This window comes from Microtus oregoni, unplaced genomic scaffold (assembly GCF_018167655.1).
Source record: "Microtus oregoni isolate MIOR12 unplaced genomic scaffold, Mior012 000207F_ref0000254, whole genome shotgun sequence".
In the NCBI taxonomy this organism is placed as follows: Eukaryota; Metazoa; Chordata; class Mammalia; order Rodentia; family Cricetidae; genus Microtus; species Microtus oregoni.
This window is the reverse complement of record NW_024544865.1, coordinates 249946-274984: the sequence shown is the minus strand read 5'-3', so window position 1 is coordinate 274984 and position 25039 is coordinate 249946. Positions and strand designations below refer to the sequence as shown.

The following is a 25039-nucleotide window of genomic DNA, read 5'->3' as shown; positions in this document are numbered from 1 at the left end:
ATGTCTGTGTCTGCATGTGCATGTTTGAATGCCCACTGTCTCTCAACAGACCTGTGTGTTCGTATCTATTTAAAGAAATGTAAGTATAAATAGGCACACTGAGATGAGGGAAGAGTGGATGAATGAAAAATATTTTATGTGTGCACACTGGACTACATTTTTAAATATGACTGTGGGGTTTTACACTGCTCACAAGGTTGTGTGCATAGGTGAATAGGTTCATTTGTATAATGTCTAATTTGGTGTAAGTGTATATCTGATTATGGTATGCATGAGTAGCCACATTTCATAATACTTGGGTGCATGTGTCTTACTATGTTTTTATTTGGATTTTTATTATTGAGTGTGACTGTATATTTGAATATGCTTTGAATGATTGTGCATATATATGCTATTATTTGTTAATACTTAACTATGCATACATTCACATGAATATATCTGTACATAGGCATGTGTGATCAAACACAATTAAGTGTATATCTTTGAATAGGCCTGTGTGTGTGCCTGTCTGAATACACAAATGTGTGAAGTACCAGTTTGCACAGTTCTGGTTTGAATTTGTATGTTTGTATTTATCTTTGTTTGGTCTAAAGCATATGTTATAGAATGATGCATATAAATCTCTGTGCATGCCATTCTTGGTTCACAAGCACATTTGTGTATGTATGTGTGTCTGTGCATCCATTTAGATACCTTTGCATATATGTATGTGATAAGTTGATCAAACCTTATGCAGATCAACAGGTGTATGTGCAAGAATACATGAGAGTACTTCTATATGTGCATGTATTGAAATATGCTTTTGTGTTCTATTCCAATGTACATATAAGTTACTCTTCTTTCATTTATTTATGTAGCTTCTCAGAAGGGTGTATGGACATAATGGTGTATATATACCTGACTGTGATCGCGTGCTTTTGTGAGTATAACTATTTCTATAGTTCATTGTATACATATAAAAATGAATTAATGTATGTACAAGTCTATAAACATACGAATATGCTGTGTATGTACATGGTCAGTTATGCATACAAGTCTATGTGTTATAATACCTGCATATGTATACATAATCTCATTTACAAGCATTTACACATCTGGGTATGGATATGTGTGAGCACACCTATACATATATGTCTGTATGTATGCATGCATGCAAATATACTTCTGTGATTATGTTTGAGTGTATACGTATACATGTTTGGGAGCCCCCCTTCTGTGCCCCCATTTCCTTATTATCTCTTCAGATATGATCCATATATTTTTACATATCTCTGTAGATATGTAAAAGTATGTCTGTGTACTTGTGTTTGTGAGTGAATGCAGGTCATTCATGAGTAAATCATGTGAATATAGTACATTTAAAAGAATAAATGGATGTACTTGGGACTAAGTCCAATGGAAATGTGCCTGTGGGGGGGTAAATAAAGGTATTTGTGCCTCTGCCTGTCTGATATGAGATTTGGCCTTGGCCTTGTGCAGACTGACCTCTATGCAAACCTTCTACCCAAACCCACCCATCTTTCATCTCGCTCACACCACATGGGTGCGCTTACTTTCTGCACAGCATTCTGCGCGTGCTCGCTAACGAGCACTGGGGGACATGCTAAAACATTGAAACATAAAAATCTCCCTTCCCATCCCGCCACTGCCAAAGGCATAGGGCAGAATGGCATCATAATAGTGCCTAGGGTTAGTTAGAGCTTTGGTTGGAGTGTGTGTGTGTGTGTGTGTGTGTGTGTGTGTGTGTGTGTGTGTGTGTGTGTGTGTGTGTATGAGAGAGAGAGAGAGAGAGAGAGAGAGAGAGAGAGAGAGAGAGAGAGAGAGAGAGAAGGGAGAAGAGAGACAAACAGACAGATAATGTGAGAAAGTCTGAATGTGCAGCATCTGGACATTTCACAGACAGCAGCAAATTATGGCACCAGGCAGAAATCTAGATGTTAAGAAATATGTTTAGGCGAAAGTATATCTTAGGAAAGTAGTGGGTATTGGGGGCATGAGTGTGTAGAGTATGTATATGTAAGGGATTATATGTGTTTCTGGCTAGGGTGTGCATGTGAGATAATTGTGTATATTAGGGAGGGAAGGATTTTTTGAAACACAAAGATACACACACACATCCCACCCAAATATTTTCAACTGTCACACAAACAATCTGCGTATACCTCTACACAAACCTACTATCCAAATCCACCCATGCTTTTATCTCCTCCACACCATATGGATGTACCCGACCCACACTCTGCACAGTACTTCCCACACAGATATGCCTTAAACACTTTCTTCATACACTCAATCCAGTTTTCATCAGTAGACTCAGTGAGCATGTGTATTGGGATGGCACATGTTTATGAGATGTAGATGTATCCTGATGGTATATGAGAAAAAGTGTATGGATACATTCAGGCTGTTCGTGAGACAATATGTGGGTGCATTTGGAAAAGGATTTGAATGTAGATGTGTTTGAACAGTGAGCAGGTCAAAGCGTGAATATACTTCGGTGGCAAAGTGTATGTGAGAGAGACAGAGAGAGAGGAAACGGATAAACGTGAGAAAGCATGAATGTACACATCTGGACAAAACTTGTGTTTGAATGTGAGTTCTCTAAATTAGGTTAGTATCTGGGTGATATATGAATGTATGTGTCTCTGTGTGCATATATTTGGCTTGAGAAATTGTGAATATATCTAGGTGGGGTGTGTCTAAGTGCAGTGTCTTTTGGAGGGTACGTATGTCACCTTGGGTATATTCTGGGATTGTGTGCATTTGAAAGAGATTGTAGGTAAACCTAAGATAGGTATGAGGACTCCAAGTTGGGGTGGGGTTAAGTTATGTATGCTGAGTTAGAGATTGTATAAGTGTGGCATTAATTGGCTAGAGTGATTGTAAGGGTAAGCATATTTGAGGTGATTATATATGAGAATGGATGTATGGAAATTGAATGTGTGTGAAAGTGTGGGTGTATTGGTGTTGGCTATATGTGTGACAGTGGGTGTTTCTGAGCAGTGTGTGTGAGAAGGAAAATGAATGTGTGTATATCTGGGTTTGGGGCTTGTGAGAATGTGGGTATATCTGACTAGGATATGTGTAGTTCTCTGGGTGGATGGGGAAGAGAGAATCTAAGTGGTATGTGTGAGAGAAAGAAAATATTTGTGTGAAGAGTGAATCTAGCACGTGTGAAGGTATACCTGGATAGTGTGTGCTTGCATGGATTTCAGTTGGAAAGATAACTAACATGGATTTATGTGGCTGTTTTATGGGGGCTGTATTAGATGTTTTGTATATCCAATAGTGTAGTTATTTATGAGCAAAGTTTGTAATCATGATCACACAAGAATATATTTTCTAGGACATATATATCTCTGGCAAAATGTCTATAATGTGAACTTGTCTATAACTCGGTATGAATGACCATTTGTACCTAAGTTTATTAGTAAATAGGAACTAACTTGTGTGTGCAAGTGCTATATGGTTTTATAATATATATGCATATACATTATATTATAAAATTTATGTTTGGGGTAAATATATTTCTTTGTTTTCTATTTTTTTAATAATTTACTTAATTTTATTTTATGTACATTGGTGTGAGGGTGTCAGATCCCTTGGAACTGGAGTTACATGAGCTGCTATGTGGGTGTTGGGAATTGAACCCGGGTCCTCTGGAAGAGCAGCCAGTGTTCTTAATGGCTGAGCCATCTCTCCAGCCCCTGTGGTGAATATATTTCTAATTGTGAATTGGGTCTCCAAGGTCTCTAGAGACAGCCTTTCGGTTAGTGTTTATTAAATGTGTAGTTGGGGGGAAATCACATAACCTCAACAAAGCCCCAGTCTCCAGTCTATAAAATGGAAGAAATAAAACTCCCTATCATGTAATGTTAGGATAGGCAAAGTTAATACACTAGGAATGCTTGTAACAGTGCCTAACATGTAATAAGCCCTCTCATAAGGAACTGCTTATTAAAAGTAACAACAGTATATTACCTGTCTGTATCACCTGTGTATATACCTATTACAATTATCCCTGTCCTGGTGGCTAACGGTATGCATTCATCTACAAGTGCAAAGAAGATTTTCATATGCATATTTGCCTCATTATATGTGCCCACATGTATGTCCAAGAAAATGAGCCTGGCCTCTTTTTATGTAAGAGTATGTTTATACATGAAAATTAGTTTATAAAGTATCTCAGTGTTCATATAGAAACACAAACGGGTAAGGAAAAATGTGCGCAAGGCCAAGTGGAAGGGCATTCAGCTTTTTGTGTATATTTGCTCATATACTCTGGGTGTATGAGTGCACACATCCCATATGTATGATAATGCAGTATCTGTGAGAATGCAGGTATATCGACATGTGTGAACATGAATGAATCCGTGTACACATGTGCCAGTGTATTTTTATCTAATTAGGGAATTAGGTTTCTAGTTACCAGTATGTACATGCGTGGGGGAGAGGGTCTCTGTTCCATCTGTAGAATTCAGAAGGCTGCTGTACGTGATGAGTGCAGTGGAAGCATTTATGTGGTGTGGGTTTGTGTCTATATGGCCATCTATTAGAATGTGTGCATCTGTGTTGTTCAGTGAGGGTGGAATGTGTATGCGTGAATGGATGTGTGGGCATCTGAAGATTTGTGTTTGTATGTTTCTAAGCCTCAGTGGTTATGTAGGTTAAGGATGCGTGAGTCTGAAATATTTCATCTGCTTGATTGCCTCTCTGTGCAGCTGTGAAGACTGAGTAATATGCCTGCAAGTATGTCTATGCCATCTATATGTAAGTGACTGTGTGCCAGGGCATATTTGTGGATGTGGCTTTTTAGAAAATAGTAGGTTTGGGGTCAGTGAGATGGCTCAGTGGGAAAAAAGGTGCCTGCCACCAAGGCAGACAACCCGAGTTCAACACCTGGGACCCACATAGTAGACAGAGAGAACTAACGCCATACGTTGTTCTCATACTCCTGTTTGTGTGCATGAAGCACAGGGGAAAGCACATAAATAAATATTCTTTAAAAATAAAATGTACGCCGGGCGGTGGTGGCGCACGCCTTTAATCCCAGCACTCGGGAGGCAGAGGCAGGAGGATCTCTGTGAGTTCGAGGCCAGCCTGGTCTACAAGAGCTAGTTCCAGGACAGGAACCAAAAGCTACAGAGAAACCCTGTCTCGAAAAATCCAAATAAATAAATAAATAAATAAATAAAATAAAATGTAATAGCTTCAGTGTCTCGTGTAAGAGCTGGTGGTGTGAGGCAGAGAAAGTCTAGTTCTATAGGACATGAGCAAAACTTGACCACTGTCTAATGTCAGTTTTTATGCCCTCACATGCAAGACTGTGTCTCAAAGTGTAAATCCATGAAATTAGGTTTGTGTATATGTGCATCTCCAAGTTCCCTTTGATGTACCTTTTTTGGCTTTTTTTGAGACAGGATTTCTCTGTGTAACAGCTTTGGCTGTCCTGGAACCTGCTTTGTAGACCAGGCTGGCCTTGAACTCACAGAGATCCATTTGTCTCTGCCTCCCGAGTGCTGGGATTAAAGGTGCGTGCCACCACATCTGTCTTCCAAGTGCCCTTTGAATGGTGAGTGTGTCTCTGCCTTTGCCTATGCTGTCTGTGCATTGTATATCCTTGAGTGATTCGCTGCTAAGTGGGTACCAGATCACATCTCTACTTTCCTCGAGAGAGAGACTAATTGTATTTATCAGTCGATTTAACTCTGAGTATGAGATCAGACTTGAATGTCCTGTGCCCATATGTATATATTTATCAGTGTGTGTTAGTGTTTACATGCAATGTGATTAGATGTGAGTGGTTTAGGGCATACACACAACTCACCATCCAGAGTAAGTACGGCACACTAGAGTAAGCTATGTAGCAGTATAGGAGCTTGATGAAAAGAAATTCCTTACTTTTTCTTCATATTATACAATTATAAGGAAAAATTGCTAAGTTTTAGGGGATTTATTAAATATTGAATGTATGCAGCTTTCAAATAAAATCTTTTTGCAGATTAGTTCATGGTACACAGGAGTGCATAACATCTCTCCTCCCTCCCTCCCTCCCTTTCTTTCTCTCTTTCTTTTTCTGCAACAGGATCTTGCTGGCCTAGAGCTCACTGTGTAGCCCAGGCTTGCGTTAAACTTGCAGCTTCCTCGCAGAGCATGGTGGCACACAGCTTTAATCCAGCACTTGGGATGCAGAAGCAGGTAGGTCTCTGTACATTTGAGTTCTGCCTGGTCTACATCATAAGTTTCAGGACAGCCAGAGCCACGTCGCGAGACCCTGTCTCAAAAAACAAACAAACAAACAATTGTTTCTTCCTCCCAAATGTTGTGTTTACAGGCATGCAATGTGCCCAGCTCTCAGTATTTAAAAAAAAAAAAAAAACAAAAACAACAACAACTTTGAGGCAGTATCTCACTACTTAGCCTTGGCCAGCCTAGAACTAACTATGGTGACCAGGCTAGCTTTAAAAATCATAGAGATCCATTTGTCTCGGCCTCCTGAGTGCTGGGGTCAAATACTCAGCTGAGAGTATAACTTTTTTATTCACTAATGGGAGTCCACAGTGGTCAGCATCTGTGGCCACTCTTTTTGAACCCTTAGTCACTACTACCATGGCTTGTTTTATTGTTTCATTCATTTTTTGCTCATTTTTCAATCTGGACTTGCTAAATCTGCTGGTGCTACATCAGGCAATTGTATGTCTTTGCGAAAGCTCCAAACAACAACAACTACTTGAATGTCTGGAACACAGCTCTATGAATCTGTAGGTCAACAAAGCCTTCTAGAAAAAAGCCACTTGCCATGGCAGCACAAAGACCTGAGTTCAGCTATCCGGAGCCCCCTTGAAGCCAGACACAGCAGTGTGCATATTGAATCCCAGTGTACCTCCACGAGGTAGGGAGTGGAGACAGGAGAACTTTACAGAAGTTTTGGGGCTAGCTAGCACTGCACAGACAGCAACAAACAATAAAGACCTTGTCTCAAAGTGGAAAAAAAGGAAGCAAGATTGACCCATAAGATCGTCCTCTAACCGCCACACACATGTACCCCTACACACACCATGCACACACATATATGCATAAAATTCTTGTAACAAGTGTTCGTGAATTGTGAATCTAACATAATTTTCAGTATTTCAAAATTCTGAAGAAACTTTTCTTCTAAGTCCACATAAACTTGGCTCTATACATGTTCTGTCGTTCGGATTGCACACCAAGTAGACATAACTCCCGGAGCCATACTTAATCACCGTTTTCCTTCTTTGAAATTTTACTTTGACCCTGTAAGCCTTGTCAGTGCTGTCTACCTTGATATGCAGTATTTTGAGTGTTTGCAGTGCAGTGCAGTGCCGGGTGTGTAGCTTAGCTGGCATGGTGCTCACTTATCCTGCTTAAAGTCCTGAGTTCAATCCCCAGCAGCCTATAAACCAGGTGTAGTAGTACACGCCTGTAATCCCAGTACTGGCGAAGTAGGGACGGGGAGGTTCAGAAGTTCAAGGTTATCTTTAGTTACATAGAGTTCAAAACCAAGCTGGGCTACACAACACCCTGTTACACAAAGGAAAAAAGAAACCAGATAGCTATTGTTTTCTATGTAATCCTAGTCTCGTGTGTTCAAAGAGGAACATGCTGAAGCCTGTAAGTATTAAATCTGCAAAGTAAGAAACACACACAAAAAAGTAACTGGGTGCTTCTTTTAACTCCTCCTACCTTTTAAAAATTAACATTTGACAAGGGTGGTGCACACATGCCACTAAGCACAAATGGAAGTCACAGGACAACGTGCAGGAGTACATTCTCTCCACCATGTGGGTCTCAGGAGTCAAACTCGGGCCTTCAGGCTTGAGACCGAGTGCCTTTGCCTTCTGAACTATCTTACCACCCCTCATATTTTTTACAAAATTTCTACACACTTAGATTTAAAACAGAAAACATGTATGATTTCAATTCTTCACACAAAACTAAAAGATACATGGAAACAGTCTTGGACTTAGTTAAACCCATCACTTAGTTCATCATTTCCTGTGGAAATCAGACTTACAAAGTTTTACGAGTGAGTCTGGTATCATCGTATCAGTAGCATCTAGTCTGGTCTACAAATCGAGCTCCAGGTCAGTCAAGGCTACATAATGGGACCCTGTCTCTTAACAAAACAAAATAAGAGTAGTACCGATCCATAGATCTATACAATTTCCATAACACTTCAAACTATTCATGGATAAATTTGCATATATTAGTCTTAGTTTATATTTGTACTAATGGCATTTCTCTTCAGGGTCTCTGACTACTACTATTGTCCTAACAGGGACAGACACATCCAGAAATCAATATATCGTGAAACTCCTTTCAGTTCAACAGTTTTTAGGTTAGTACCATCTCTGACCTGTCGCCAGTGTGTCTCCTAACAGCAATAACTGAAACTGTCCCTTGGCCTATTTCCTTTAGCTCATCCATCCCAAACACATTGTGGACAATTTCCCTGCAGAATGCTAGCATGTAAAATTTTGCTTGGCTTTTCTTGTTAACCTTGCAACGCTGTCACTAGCTGACTGAGCTCTATATAAGAATAGTCTAATCATCTCATAAAAAATCTTGGTTTCTTTTCTTTTTTGTTGTTATTGTTGTTTTTGCTTGTTTGCTTGTTTTAAAGACAGGGCTTCTCTGTGTAACAGCTCTATCTATCCTGGGACAGGCTAACTTCTATCTCAAAGCTTTGCCTGCCTTTGCCTCCCAATTGCTGAGTTTAAAGGCATGCACCACCATATCCAGCTTTGGTTTCTTCATTTGCACTACCAAGTACTTTAAAAAATTTATTTAAAATTTATTTTACATGTATAAGTGTTTTGCCTGTGTGTGTGTATGAGTACTTTGTGTATACCTGGTGCCCACAAAGGTAATAGAGTGTCAGATCTTCTGGAACCACAGTGTAGATGCTGAGTACCAAACCCAGGTCCTCTCCAAGAGCAACAAGTGGTCTTAATGTCTGAGCCAGCTCTCCAGCCCTTTGCTTTCTTTTTTTAAAACTCGCAGAGTCTACTTAGTGCTTCCAATATGAACCATCTCTCCAGCCCCAAGTGCTTTTTAAAAAAAAAAATCTGAATCTGGAGCTGGAGAGATGACTCGGAGGTTAAGAGCACTGGCTGCTCTTCCAGAGGACCCAGGTTCAATTCCCAGTATCCACAAAGCAGCTCAGAACTGTCTGTAGCTCCAGTTCCAGGGCTTCTGACACCCCCATATACATGCAGGCAAAATATCAATGATCATAAAATTAAAAAATAAATTAAAATTTTTTTTAACCTGAATCTGGCTGGGCAGTGGTGGCACATACCTGTAATCCCAGCACCCAGGAGACAGAGGCAGGTGAATCTCTGAGTTGAAGGTCAGCTAGGTCTACAGAGTGAGTTGCAGGACAGCTGGGACTAATTTTAAAAAAAAAATGAATCTTAACTCACGTGGGGGCACATGCTTGTAATCCTAGTATTCAGGAGGCAGGAGGATTATTAGGAGTTTAAGGTCACCTGCACCTGAGGCTGTATAGTGACTATGGTGATTACCAGCCCATCCATGGATAGCCAGACCTGGTTTTAAAAAAATCCAAATTAACATCTCTCTCTACTCGTCCCTCTTTACTTCCCCTTTCTCTTTCTGTCTCCTCCCCGCTTCTCCTTCCCCCCTTTCCTATCTCCCTCAGCAACCCTCAAGGCCCCCTACATGTCAAGCCAGCACTCTACCTGCCTTTAAGCGGCATGCCCAGCCCTTATATATTTTGATTGAAGGGGACAGCAGATCTCTGTGGCTTCTGAAACTGAATTTTCATTACATTTTTAGAAAGGAATACTGAGACAAAAAATCATAAAAATCCTAGGCTGATCTTTGATGCATCAATTCAGTTAAACTATTATCTTAGTTTGCTTTCTATTGCTGTGAGAAGGACCATGACCAAAAGCAACTTGGGGAGGAGAGGGTTTGTTTCAGTTTAGATCGTACAGTCTGTGATGAAGGAAAGCCAGAACAGAAACATGCAGGCAGAAACTGAAGCAGAGCCATGGAGGGGTGCTGCTTACTGGCTTGCTCCTCCTAGTTCTGCTTTCTTATACAACCCAAAACTACCAGCCCAGGGAGGACACTGCCCACGTCAATCATTAATCAAGAAAATGTCCCAACAGACTTTCCTTCCAGCTAATCTTTGGAGGCATTTTCTCTGTTGAGGTTCCCTCTTCCCAGAAGTCCCTAGCTGTGTCAAGCTGACAAAGAAACTAACCAACACAACCAACATCCGGCTTCACTGATTCATCAACAAATAGTTTTACCTAAAACTATGAGGCCATAAACATAAAATACCATCAAGAATCAGATTTGCCTAATTCCTAATAGGAGATACCAATAGTGAGTAAGAGGATAAATAGAATAGGAAATAATTTTTAAAAATGTTGTGTTATGATGTTTACAGAGGAACCCTCATCTTTTCAAAACAGATAGCAAAATGTCTATGGGTGACATAGAATAATAAATATGGTTTACAAAACTGAGGGCTAAGAGAAGTGGATAGGGTATGGGCAGAAGAAGCCTGGCTTCTGAGTTCATAATTGGTATATCTGGACATTGAATCCACCAAGGTTCATTGCGATGTTCCTGCTTGCAGCTTTAGGTTTAAGGTAACTATAATAAAGAGTTCTTTTTATGAAGAAATAACAATCAAGGGAATTAACTAAATGATTATATTCTGTTTAAGAATACCAAAGAAATACATAATCAAAAATCTGAAGTGCTAGCCGGGCGGTGGTGGCGCACGCCTTTAAATCCCAGCACTCGGGAGGCAGAGGCAGGCGGATCTCTGTGAGTTCGAGACCAGCCTGGTCTACAAGAGCTAGTTCCAGGACAGGAACCAAAAGCTACAAAGAAACCCTGTCTCGAAAAACCAAAAAAAAAAAAAAAAAATCTGAAGTGCTCCACAATCTGAAAAAAAAATTTACTGCTAACATGACATCACAAGGAATAAGTTTCCCATCTTGTGATAGGTCACAGACAAAATGTAGACGCACTAAGATATTGCATAAAATTACCTTCATGCTGTGTGTAAGGTATATACAAAACACAAATGCATGTTTACATTTAGGTCTCATCCCAAGATCATCATCTGTATCTATGCAAATATTCCAGGATCTGAAAAAGTCCAGCATCTGATACTCACAAGCATTTTTGGATAAGAGATAAGCCAACTGTAGTCCGTAACAATACTCATATAGCACTCCTGCCTATCCTCTTCCCTTTCCTCCCTCCCCTCTCCCTCCTGTGAGCCTATGGATGCTAAGCAAGTGCACTACCACTGAGCCACACCCCAGGCCCCAACTTTCTCCTTTTGTCAGTGAGGAAAAATAAGAACAAGAGTAAATTAAAAGAAAACAAACACCACACATGTAGATATCGGCCAAACCAAAAACCTCATGATAAATAAGCGGGAGGTAACCATCAAACTCTCTGGAATGTTTTGATAAGAAGCATCTAAAACACAGTGTACTTCTTGCCACAGCCTCCTGCACCTGTTCTTACTTGAGTTTCCTGGTGTGGCAAGCACCTACGAGCCGGGCAGCTCTGCTCAGGTTTCCACATATACCTGCAGGAGTTAGCTCATTTGTGCACACGAGTAGATAGCTGCTGTTGGCTATGTATATCAGGTAATGCATGTGAGAGCAAATTGGTATGCTTACACACATTTGCCCAGGTGCAATTGTCTCTTTATACTCCAGTGTCTGCACATGCAAGCGCGTTTTTGTCTCTGTATTTGATTGCGCTTGCACGTTGCTGAAATGTGAGAGAGAATGATGCTCGCTATTCTTTTGGGAGCATGTTAGAGCTATTACACTTTTATTTATCAGAGAAAGCTTATCAGTTAATGAAGAGGGGCATATGTGTGCCAGGATGCACTGTATTGTTGAGTGTAGCTAGTCTATGTGAGGGGAGGTAAGTTGGTTCCATTGCGGTAGAGTATACTCATATATGCAAGCAACTTTTTGCTTGCCTGCAAATACACTTGTAGGTATCTCGGGGCTTATATCTGTATACATACCTGGGGAGCACATTTCAAGGGTTTGTGAACTTGATGATGTGAGTGATATTTAATCTGAATGTTAGTTTTGGAGCAGTGATTGTATACGTGATGCTATAGATATGCTGTTGTGAGATTTTTAATATGTGGGAGTATTTGAACAGTCAGATATATCAGCTCAGTGAGTATACGGGAGTCAAGGTATAAAATGACAGTAGGTTTGCTTTGTGTGTTTACTCATCGATTGTTTGAGTGTGTGTGTGAGTGTGTGTGTGTGTGTGTGTACTAGGAGCACCTAAGGGGAGGCAGGATTGTGATATGCGTGAGACAGTGTGTCAGTGTGTCTGGATTGATGACCAATTCTCAGCCCTCGCTTAGTGTGCCTTTTATGTAACAAGTTTGTTACATAAAATTTGTCCTTTACTATCTAAAAATGGAGTTTTTCGATAATATAATATTTCTGCACATGTCATTTCAAAGGAAGTCCATACTGTACTTACACAATATACATATTATACTAACTATAATACAAATAAGAATGATTTATAATAATTTTATTTGGATATGTAAGTGCGTAGGTGTGGCACACTTCAGGAGATTAAAGATAATAATTGGAGACTTGTAAGTGCTTGTAATAAGTAAATGTAGTTTAGAAGACAAATCAGGTTCACAAAGTACAGGAAAATGGCAGGCAGAGGCTTCATACTGAGATTTTACAAGCTAGTGAAGTGCACCAAAAAGCAAAATATAGTCTCCTCTTGATCACATGACAGCCATATTCCTGGATAATTCAGGATATGCTAAAACTAGGAGAAAGAAAATCTCATTTATCTTAATAAAAGAGATTATAGGCTCAGCTAATTATAAGCTCAAAATTCTAGGAGTTACAGGACAATGTGTTAGTAATGTCAGACTACTCCACATCTGGCTAAGTGATGAATGCTCTCTCTCTCTTTCTCTCTCTCCCTTTCTCCACCTCTGAATATTAAGATATCTTACATTAATATTAGGGCAAAAATTACGGCATCTTTGCACTAACATGAAGTCACCTACACCCCTTCCCATCCAGCCCCTCCCCCGTTCCTGAAGATTTCCAAAATGTCCCCTAGGGGGCAGTGATGCCTTTGAAAAGGACAAAGCCCTGTACTAAGACCAGGTAGACTGAGTACCAGAACTACTTCTATCTGTGCATGCACATTGTGACCGTGTGTGTGTGTGTGTGTGTGTGTGTGTGTGTGTGTGTGTGTGTGTGTGTGTGTGTGTGTGTGTGTGTGTGTTTCAAACGCCTGTGAGTATGTAGGTCTGTGCACAAGGGTGTCCAGGCACAGGCATGTGTGCTCTGTGCACACACACTTATCTTTTGCCCCCACTGGGCCTCAGTTATGGCTGCTAGGCTGTGCTTATGAGCACCTGACCTCATTTATGCAATCTCTTCAAGCTTTCTCAGCAACACCGGGGCTTTTCTTGTTACTGTATTGGGTGTTTGTTTGTTTGTTTGTTTTAAGGGAGTTGGTTTTAACATTTGCTTTTACTGAGCCCCTGAGCTACACTTCAGTACACATCTTACTAATATCTTCCCTCCCTACGCGTTGTCTCTGTGGCTACCTGTTTCTCCCGGCCCTCTTGTCTCTCCCTAGTCTTCTAGATCAGCCTGGGTTCCCTAGATTTTTTTCTACTTATGACCCCTTTCCACCTAAGAAATTTTTTATGCAACCCCTGTATATAGTTCTATAAAATAAGTATACAAATCAAACATTTACTATTTTTTTTCAGGTTAAATGAAATTTATTAAGATTTTTCTGTTTTCTTTTTAGTTTTGTTTGTTTGTTTGTTTGTTTGTTTGTTTGTTTGTTTGTTTTGGATTTTCGAGACAGGGTTTCTCCATAGCTTTTGGTTCCTGTCCTGGAACTAGCTCTGTAGACCAGGCTGGTCTTGAACTCACAGAGATCCGCCTGCCTCTGCCTCCCGAGTGCTGGGATTAAAGGCGTGCACCACCATCGCCCGGCTGTTTGTTTGTTTTTAATTTATTTATTTATTAAGGATTTCTGCCTCCTCCCCACCACCGCCTCCCATTTCCCTCCCCCTCCCCCGATCAAGTCCCCCTCCCTCATCAGCTCGAAGAGCAATCAGGGTTCCCTGACCTGTGGGAAGCCCAAGGACCGCCCACCTCCATCCAGGTCTAGTAAGGTGAGCATCCAAACTGCCTAGGCTCCCCCAAAGCCAGTACGTGCAGTAGGTTCAAAAACCCACTGCCATTGTTCTTGTGTTCTCAGTAGTCCTCATTGTCCGCTATGTTCAGCTAGTCCGGTTTTATCCCATGCTTTTTCATACCCAGGCCAGCTGGCCTTGGTGAGTTCCCGATAAAGCATCCCCATTGTCTCAGTGTGTGGGTGTACCCCTCGCGGTCCTGAGTTCCTTGCTCGTGCTCCCTCTCCTTCTGCTCCCGATTTGGACCTTGAGATTTCTGTCCGGTGCTCCAATGTGGGTCTCTGTCTCTGTCTCCTTTCATCGCCTGATGAAGGTTAATATTCAGGAGGATGCCTATATATTTGTCTTCGGATTCACCTTCTTATTTAGCTTCTCTAGGAACGTGAATTATAAGCTCAATGTCATTTATGGCTAGAAACCAAATATGAGTGAGTACATCCCATGTTCCTCTTTTTGGGTCTGGGTTACCTCACTCAGGATAGTGTTTTCTATTTCCATCCATTTGCATGCAAAATTCAAGAAGTCCTTGTTTTTTACTGCTGAGTAGTACTCTAATATGTATATATTCCATACTTTCTTCATCCATTCTTCCATTGAAGGGCATCTCGGTTGTTTCCAGGTTCTGGCTATTACAAACAATGCTGCTATGAACATAGTTGAGCATATACTTTTGTTGTATGATAGGGCCTCTCTTGGGTATATTCCCAAGAGTGGTATTGCTGGGTCCAGGGGTAGGTTGATCCTGAATTTCCTGAGAAACCGCCACACTGCTTTCCAGAGTGGTTGCACAAGTTTGCATTCCCACTAGCAATGGATGAGTGTACCCCTTTCTCCACAACCTCTCCAGCAAAGGCTATCATTGGTGTTTTTTATTTTAGCCATTCTGACAGGTGTAAGATGGTATCTTAAAGTTGTCTTGATTTGCATTTCCCTGATCGCTAAGGAAGTTGAGCATGACCTTAAGTGTCTTTTGGCCATTTGAACTTCTTCTGTTGAGAATTCTCTGTTCAGCTCAGTGCCCCATTTTATAATTGGGTTGATTAGCCTTTTACGGTCTAGTTTCTTGAGTTCTTTATATATTTTGGAGATCAGACCTTTGTCAGTTGCGGGGTTGGTGAAGATCTCCCAGTCAGTGGGTTGCCTTTTTGTCTTAGTGACAGTGTCCTTTGCTTTACAGAAGCTTCTCAGTCTCAGGAGGTCCCATTTATTCAATGAGGCCCTTAATGTCTGTGCTGCTGGGGTTATAAAACATTTACTATTAATTAACAAATATATCTGAAACAATTCTAGGGCATACATACAATTTTACTGTTCATTAAAGACAAAGGTAAATTTGCATACTGAGATAGATGTGCTTTTTTTTACACACACACAAAAATAAACCTTTTCTGAATGTTTGATACTGCAACATATAAGGCATCTTCAATGTTGTTAAGAGCTGACTGGTATTTTGATTTTATAACTGTCAATACTGAGAACCCCGCTTCATGTAACATGCAATACAAAATGGTGAAAGTATGGTTAGAGACATTTCAAAAATTGTTGGAAATTCTGTCCTATTTCCAAGCCAAAATTCATCTAATGATTTTTTAGGACACTCAAGTCAGCAACTCAAGGCAATTTTTTTCATTTTTAATTTTTTTAATTTGGGGGGGGGGGGGTGAGTCAGGATCTATGTAACTCTAGCTGCCCTGGAACTTTCTATATGGACCAGGCTAGCCTCGAACTCACAGAGAACCACCTGAAATGGCAACATTTTTAAAGAAAACATTCTAATACAATGCGATGTAATGGCATGCTAATTTAATACTTACATGACAGGAGGGAAGTACTAAAGTTTTTATTTTCTGTACTTAAACCATTCGGTTTACAAAAGAAAAAATATATGTACAACAGAAACCTTGCATTTCACAGCACATGGCCATCTCGAGTCTGAGCTAGGGTATTTCAGAGAGCATTTGTTGTCATTGGGTTGTATGGTGGCATGTCATTGCTCAGAACCACGGCTTCGGTAATATTGTGCGTATGATGCAACCTGAGCAACTGCTGCCAGAAACATGTGAGAGTCGTCATACCTTGATTTTAAATTAATTTTGGGTCATTACACACCCAGAAATTTGTAAACTTCCTCGAAACCCTCACATTCAGCTACGCAGGCCCATGGGGAGTTACAACCCATAGTTTAACGAGCTATGTTCTAGTTGTGTCCTCCCCCCCCTTTGGCTATCCTTAACTGCCTGTTCTGTCTCCTCCTTGATCATTCACTGTTTCTCTGTGTTAGCTATATGTCTCTTTTAAAAATAATTGACTTATTTTTATTTCATGTGCATTCATGTTTTGTCTGTGGGGGGTATCAGATCCCGTGAAACTGGCATTGCAGGTAGTTGTGAGCTGCCATGGGGGTGCTGGGAATTGAACGGGGCTCCTCTGGAAGAGCAGCCAGTGCTCATAACCACTGAGCCCTCTCTCCAGCCCCTCTATATGCCTCTTTAAGTCACTCTTTCTCCCCTCTCTTTCTCCATTTCTATCTCTTCCCCTGTCCTTGTTTCTGGCTTTCTGTCTTTCCTTCTGTGTCACCATCTTCCTGTCACAAATATGTCTCTCTTTCTCTGTCATCCCCTGTGTATCTGACTCTTACACTTTTTCCGTCTCTATGGCTAATCTTTACCCTCTGACTCCCCTTAAGGCAATGGTGTGTGCGCGTGTGCGTGTGTGTGTTTGTGTTTGTGTGTGCCTTTGAACATACACGGCGGAGGGCTGTTTGCGTTCTGGGAAGGGTAGAAGACATCAGACCTTGAGGAACTGAAGGAGACCAGATGTTCTGCATTTCTCTCCAACCCCTGCCCTAACTCCCTCTCATTTCAGTAGGCCATTGGCTATGAGACTTCTTAGTGCTGTCAAAAAATGACTGCTTTTAGGTGACAGAACAGACTGTTTTGACCTAGAAAACAACACAAACGGGACAACTTCACTAGGAAGGAGTTGGTAATCCTGAACCTCTCCTGCTTCCGCTTCTTCTTTTTTTTATAATTATTTATTTATTATGTATACAATAGTCTGTGTGTATGCCTGCAGGCCAGAAGAGGGCGCCAGACCTCATTACAGATGGTTGTGAGCCACCATGTGGTTGCTGGGAATTGAACTCAGGACCTTTGGAAGAGCAGACAATGCTCTTAACCACTGAGCCATCTCTCCAGCCCCTCTTCTTCTTCTTTTTTTAATGGAGGCTTTTTAAATTCCCTTTTTTTAAAGATTTATTTATTTATTATTTATACAACATTCTGCCTCCATGTGTGCCTGCACGCCAGAAGAGGGTGCCAGATCTCATTACAGATGGTTGTGAGCCACCATGTGGTTGCTGGGAATTGAACTCAGGACCTCTGGACTAACAGCCAGTGCTCTTAACCTCTGAGCCATCTCTCCAGCCCCCCTGCTTCCGCTTCATATGAGTCAGCCCAGCTGCCCTCCCTCTGGGAAATGCTGTCATTTTGTCATGACCCCACATGACAATGCACACACAGGCACTCTCCAACTCCCCAGGCTGTGCTTTCAGCAAATCCAGTGTGAAAAATTCCACGGAGCCCTTGGTATCTTTTCCCCAGGAACCTACTGTGTGCTGTGTGCACACTACTGATCTTTTAGAGGAGAGGGAGCCTACCCTGCCCTTATAGGGCTTCTGTTCTGATAGGATGAGACAGGTCATAATCTAAATTTCAAGAGTAAATGATAGAGATAAAAGAGAGAGATTCCGGCGAAAACAGAAAGGGGCTTGGGGATGCTCTGACCACTTACTTGGATTACTACTGAAGTCTCACTAATCACCCTACTCTTTTTTTTTTCAATTTTATTATTAATGTATACGGTGTTCTGCCTGCATGTATGCCTGCACAGCAGAAGAGGGCACCAGATTTCATCATAGATGGTTGTGAACCGCTATGTGGTTGCTGGCAATTGAACCCAAGACCTCTGGAAGAGCAGCTAGTGCTCTTAACCTCTGAACCTTCTCTCCAGCCCAATCACCCTACTCTTTCCCACCTTCATGGAACATGCCCTGTTCTCACAGCAACAAGTAGAATCACATTCATCCCTGAACGTGAATCACATCTTACCTCTGTTCAAAACCCTCCCAAGCAATTCTGAATCAAAGACCTCACTATGACCTCTATGATATGTCCTAGCTGATGCTCTAAGTTCACCTCCCAATGCTTGCCCTGTGCTCAGTATCCCCTCACCATGACTCCCGTGCTCCTTCTCAGTGTGCCACAAGTAGCTCCATCTCAGAGCCTTTGTTCTGACTGTCTGCCTAGAGTTCTCCACTCCGAAACAGTCACAGGGCTTACATCCTCGCCTGTTTGCTTAGATGACTTCTCCATGAAGCCCTCCCCATCCCGCTCATCAAAAACTGCAATACGCCCCTCACCTCTGACACTTTAAATCCTCCTCCCCTACTTCATGATTAGATTTTAGATTATTGTCATCATTTGCTATACTAACTTCACCCATCTCATCTTATTACCTAATTTGTCAATTACACAAAACTAGGAATCTTTATCCCTCCCTTCCTTCCTTCCTTTCTTTCTTTTTTTCTTTCTTTCTTTCTTTGTTGTTTATTTGTTTTCTGAGACAGGGTTTCTCTGTGTATCCCTGGCTGCCCTGGAACTAGCTCTGTAGACCAGGCTGACCTCGAACTCACAGAGATCTACCTGCCTCTGCCTCCCAAGTACTAGAGTGGGAATTTTATCTGTCTGATTCACAACTGCATCCTTGGTGAATGACCCAAGGTAAAGAAATATTTTTTTCAATGAGCCAACACAAAAAGCATACTTACATTTGTGTAGTCATATACAATCCTACATTCACACAAAACAAAAACCAGAGGCTTTCTCATAATCCACAGCCCTACATTTGGTCTTCTGTGACTTCATCTCTCACTATTGTGTCTCCAAAATACACCATTTACCATCAGTCTTCTCACTTCTCACGCTCGTAGACATGCTACGCACATTCCTGACCACAAATAAAGATATTTTGCTGGGCATCGTGGCATAGAGCTGTAATCCTGGCACATGGGAGTCTGAGGCAGGATGATCCCAAGTTCAAGGCCTGCCTGGGCTGGGGAAAATGTTCATAGCCAGCCTGGTCAACGTCACAAGACCCTATTACAAAATTAAAAGTTTAAATAGTAACTTTTTAAAAGGGTGTAGGGATATAGCTCATTGGCAGACCTCTTGTCTACCAGGCCTGAGGCTGTAAATTCAATCTCCAAACAGTACAGTGAGAAGAAAAGCCAGAGAGAAGAAGAAACAAAGTACGAGGTGGAGGGGGTGGAAGAGAGCAAAAGGTGGGAAGAAATCTAATGAGTGGCTGGCTGTCAATAGTTTAACAAAATAAAACATGAAAAACAACAGAAATGAATAAGTATATTACAATTAGGATTAGTACTGAGTACAACTTTTAGTTGAGGTGTGTGTGTGTGTGTGTGTGTGTGTGTGTGTGTGTGTGTGCACCTATGTGTACTGGTTTATGGGTAGTAGTAAAAAAATCAATGCTTGAATACAGCTTTATGGCTTGTAAAAGGAAAGGAGAGCTGGAAAATATCCGCAGCCCTGCAGACCCACCAGTGGAGAAAGAAAGAGGTGCCTGAGGACATTAGGAGACAAAGCACTTATGTCCAGCAAGGAGGGGTAGGAGCAGGAATATCTGTGGAGTTGGCGGGAAGGGCTCATAGACACACTAACCTGCCCTCTCTGTCTCTTTTTCACCTGTTTCTCCAACCTCCCCATTCCATTCCTTCCATTTCTATGTTGTTTTCTATCCATTTATATTCTTGCCTCCATTTTTTTAACCTCATTATTTACCTCTCTCGTCTCCTCATTTTTCTGTCTTCTACCTCCATCTCTCTGTCTCTATCTCCCTCCACTGTCCCCATTTGCAGGTGTAACTCAGCAAGACAACTGATGGAGTCCCCCAGGGCACATCAGATACCGGACTGGCCGACCCCCTAGGGTTGGGGTAGCCCTTGCCCCTCAGTATGGCCAACACCACCGGAGAGCCTGAGGAGGTGAGCGGCGCACTGTCCCTGCCATCAGCATCGGCTTACGTGAAGCTGGTGCTGCTGGGACTGATCATGTGTGTAAGCCTGGCAGGCAATGCCATCTTGTCCCTGCTGGTGCTCAAGGAGCGTGCCTTGCACAAGGCTCCTTACTACTTTCTGCTGGACCTGTGCCTAGCTGATGGCATACGCTCTGCCATCTGCTTCCCCTTTGTACTGGCTTCTGTGCGCCATGGCTCCTCATGGACCTTCAGTGCACTCAGTTGTAAGATTGTGGCCTTCATGGCTGTGCTCTTTTGCTTCCATGCGGCCTTCATGCTGTTCTGCATCAGCGTCACCCGCTACATGGCCATCGCCCACCACCGCTTCTATGCCAAGCGCATGACACTCTGGACATGCGCAGCTGTCATCTGCATGGCCTGGACCTTGTCTGTGGCCATGGCTTTCCCACCTGTCTTTGATGTGGGCACCTACAAGTTTATCAGAGAGGAAGACCAGTGCATCTTTGAGCATCGCTACTTCAAAGCAAATGACACACTGGGCTTTATGCTTATGTTGGCTGTGCTCATGGCAGCCACACATGCTGTCTATGGCAAGCTGCTACTCTTCGAGTACCGTCACCGCAAGATGAAGCCAGTGCAGATGGTGCCAGCCATCAGCCAAAACTGGACATTCCATGGCCCTGGGGCTACCGGCCAGGCTGCTGCCAACTGGATCGCTGGCTTTGGCCGTGGGCCCATGCCACCAACTCTGCTGGGTATCCGGCAGAATGGGCATGCAGCTAGCCGGCGGCTACTGGGCATGGACGAGGTCAAGGGTGAAAAGCAGTTGGGCCGAATGTTCTACGCGATTACACTGCTCTTCCTGCTCCTCTGGTCGCCATACATCGTGGCCTGCTACTGGCGAGTGTTTGTGAAAGCCTGCGCTGTGCCCCACCGCTACCTGGCCACTGCTGTTTGGATGAGCTTCGCCCAGGCTGCCGTCAACCCAATCGTCTGCTTCCTGCTTAACAAGGACCTCAAGAAGTGCCTGAGGACTCATGCCCCTTGCTGGGGCACAGGGGGTGCCCCAGCTCCCAGGGAACCCTACTGTGTCATGTGAAGCAAGCCAGTAGGTGATAGGCAGGGGGAAAGTTGTGATCACCATACTGGGGCCAACAGCAGGGGAAGAGTGGGACCCACACAGAAGCCTTCTTTTTTAAGCTTCAGCCCAGGCTCTCAAACCATCCATAACTGAGGCATTTTGCAAACACCTCCCTAGGGGTGGAAACTGGGTGAGGAATTGGGAAAGAGGCATTTCTAGTTTTGTGGGGCTTGTCCCACAGCCTCCTCCACTTCTACAATCTCTTTCCCATGCCTCCCTGCCTCCTTATCCTTCTCCCTTCTCCTCTTTCTAAAGTGAGTAGTTCAGTAAAACAAACAAACTGAAAATGCAGGGTTTTTAATAACAAGAGCTGAGGAAACAAGCTTTCTTGCTTAAAAGTCACCCCCCCTTTTGACATTGTCAAGAAATGGAAGTTTTCTCCTGTAAAATAGATTTCCAGAGATCTTATTGCCCCCCGGGTTCCCATTCACCCTCCCCTTCAGAGTCCCTTAGCAAGACTTGGATGTTTAGGAAATACTGACTTAAGGCTTCACACAAGAGGGACCAAATGGGGTCCTGCCCTCCTGGGGAGCAAGGACGTTTAAATTGCTACGTTGTGTGCAATGTTGTTTTTGGCTTAACCTTGATCCCAAGCCTGGTCTCCTTATCCCTCCCTATCGTGTCCAGACTTTGCTGGTGTTTCTGGAGGCTCTGTTTGAGAAGCCAAGAGCGTACAAAGAAGGGCCTCCATGATGTGCCCAGGCTAGATGAAGAGTCAAATGGTAGATGAGCTCCTCAACCAAAATCCAAATTTAGCTACACTCTCTCGAGCTTTCTCTTGGATCCCCACCCTTTCTTCCTAGGACTATGCATTCTGCTTGTCCCCACCAGGGATGATGTGGATACATGCCGGCGGGGAAGTCACCCATGGAAGTAGAGGGAGATGGTTGAACTCCCCAGAGTGGCTGGATTCCAGAGCCTGGGGTCAGAGCTAAATTCAACCCCACAATTGTTTCTTGGGCTCACACTATTCTTCTGGAAACAAAACTTCTTTGGGAGCCTTGGTAACCAATAGTGATACAAACTTCAAGGTACCCGGGAATTGGGTCCAATCCTGCCTGACCTCTTTTTGTCCCTTCTAGATCTCCCAGGCCTTGAGCCCCTTCCTTAGCTGTCCTTCCATGCCACAAACATCCTTCCCTGTAGTTTTCCCTCCCTCCACCCTTACCTATACCCAAAGTGGAGCAAACTATACCCAATTCCACAGGTGGAAGGTCCCAAGCCTCTTTTCCACAGACAGAGACCACCCTGGACTTAGTGACTTCAAGGCCAGTTCCATAGACTGGTGAGCCAAGCTGGAACTCTGCCTAAGTTTGGGGCTGTGATCTCCTCATCCCCTTTCTTTCCTTAGAAACTCCTATCCTAAACTCCAACCCTACCCCCAAGATAGCCCGTGAACTGAGGAAGCTTTGACCCAAAAGCAATGAAGGAGGTGCTCTAGACAGAAAAGATATTGGTGACCCTGGCTGTGGAGAGGCCCTGGAAAAGCAGGCCAGAGTAGCTGAGAGGCTGGAAATGTGTTGTGGGTGGGGCTGTACTCTCAGTGATGATGACAGGAATGCCTTTCTGAGGGCAGGGGTGGAAAGAGCAAGGTGGGAGGGCACATAGGGTAGATTCAGGAGGCTTTTCCTCCATTTCCTTTTTCTAACTGCCTGGCTTCATCATTGGATTTTGTAAATGGAAAAACTGAAATGAACAATGTTATATTGGATGTTTTCTCTTTCTCTCTCTCTCCCTCTCTTTCCCTTCCTCCTCCCCCCCCCCTCTCTCTCGTGTGTCTATGTGTCTGTGTCTGTGTGTCCTATCTGTGTATGATCACGTGTGGGGAGGTATGATTAAGTGAGACAGTATGTGTCTGTGTGACTTTGTGTGAATAGGAAACCCTGAGGAAAACTTGCCTGCTACACATATATAAGCAAATACCTATATGTGAGGAAATAGAGTACACACACGTGTACACACATACACACAGAGAGACACAGGAAGAGAGGAGACACAGGAAGGAGAGGAGACAAAACTTAGTATGTGCCTGCAGCAGGAAATAGAGTGCTTAGGAAATGAACCTGAAAAGTTTTATGTATGTATGTGTCAAGAGGGTCAACTCCCATCTCATAAGATTGCCTTCCCTTGGCCCAGCTTCTGAGCACCAGGTGAGGAGAGAATAGTTTAGAACCTCATCTCTTCCGAATGTCTGGAGATTTAGCCCCCACCCCAAAATTCAAATAAGGTATTTCTGAAATTGGACCACCATGGAAATAGGAACTGGGAATGGGGGTGTCAAACATGGAGGTAATGAGGTTAAGAGATGGTCCCCTGCAATGTAATGGCTTTTAGAGGAACTGCTCCTGAACTGGGAGTTCTTCTTAAGGTTCCACTGTATCCAGCTGGGACTTTGTTCAGCTTTGACTAAATTCAGAAGGAAGGATGACATGGCGAAAAAGCCCAAGTCTGGAGGTCTACCCAGCTGGCCTACTCCCTAGGCGCTCAATTCATTTACTATTTATTTATTTATTCCTTCAGTTGCACAGAATTGAGCTGACCATATTCCTCAATTCTCGGCGCACTATATCATCATCGGTCCATGCAAGGTCCTTTTATTATTGTTTGTCCCCTTCATCACCCATCCCCGATCCCATCTTTCCCCACCCCACACAGGCACCACTCTTCTGTACTTAACGTGTGTCCTTCCAAACCACCGTTCATGCGTTTATTTACTTAGGTGTATCTGTGGAAAATATATGGTATCGATGTTTTAATTTACATAAACAGTATTGTACTATAAATCTTGTTCTGTTTCTTTTTTCACTCAACATTCTGTTTTGGAGAGATCCAGCCATGTTGCTATACATAGATCAAATTCATTCTAGTAGTCCATCTAAAACATATATCACATTTTATCCATTCTCCTGGTAATGGATTCCTAGGTTCCTTCCCTCTGCTACCACAGCAAGGCTGCAATGGGCAATTATCTCCTCTCCTCAGGAATGCCTAACTTAAAGGAAAACAACCTCAGAGAGGGGCAGTGATTTGGCTAGCGTCACAGTGGTCGATAGAACCAAAGCCAAAACTCCACCATCATGCCTCCTCAAAGACCAGCTATCTCTGGTCATAAATAAAATAAAATAAAACCTTAGGGTATGATTAATAGCATCATTCACTTAGGAAAGGCTGGGAGGAGAAATACTGCGTAGACAAAGAGTTTTAAAGTTCTAGAAAAATCTAGCAGATTAGTTGAATCGCAATCAATTTTTATGACGCAGAGGAAGTTACTTCTTTGCGTCTGTGATTATTTCTGGAGCCATTTTGCAGAGATGGAAAAAGCCATATCAAAACCTGACCACCAAACCAAAGACCTCAGATACTTAAATTGCTAGTACATCAAAGCAACCTGCATCTGAGGGGCTACAGCACTTACCCCCCGCCCCCCCCCCCCCCCCCGCCGGTTCCCGGCGCCACGAGCTGGTGGGGGAAGGGGCGGATTTTTAAGAAGTGCGTAGTTGATCTGGAGAGCGGGGCGGGGAGAACCATAGCGAGGCTCTCTGATTTCATTGGAGCACATCTCGTTCCCTGGTACTTGCGCACTCCCAGCCACC

General features: G+C 42.8%; 1 protein-coding gene across 3 annotated transcripts; it reads left to right on the top strand.

Moving 5' to 3' along the window:
- Nucleotides 1-852: 852 nt before the first annotated feature.
- On the top strand, nucleotides 853-24223 carry Gpr173 (G protein-coupled receptor 173). Of its 3 annotated transcripts, XM_041647680.1 has the most exons (4): nucleotides 853-919; nucleotides 6086-6198; nucleotides 8303-8362; nucleotides 20187-24223. In XM_041647680.1, the coding sequence occupies exon 4, from the start codon at nucleotides 20283-20285 to the stop codon at nucleotides 21402-21404; it is 1122 nt and encodes a 373-aa protein (XP_041503614.1). In that variant the 5' UTR covers nucleotides 853-919; nucleotides 6086-6198; nucleotides 8303-8362; nucleotides 20187-20282; the 3' UTR covers nucleotides 21405-24223. The 3 variants fall into 3 exon arrangements, with proteins under 3 accessions (XP_041503614.1, XP_041503613.1, XP_041503615.1); XM_041647679.1 differs by lacking the exon at nucleotides 8303-8362; XM_041647681.1 differs by lacking the exons at nucleotides 6086-6198; nucleotides 8303-8362 and having other exon boundaries at nucleotides 897-919.
- The last annotated feature ends 816 nt before the right edge of the window (nucleotides 24224-25039 follow it).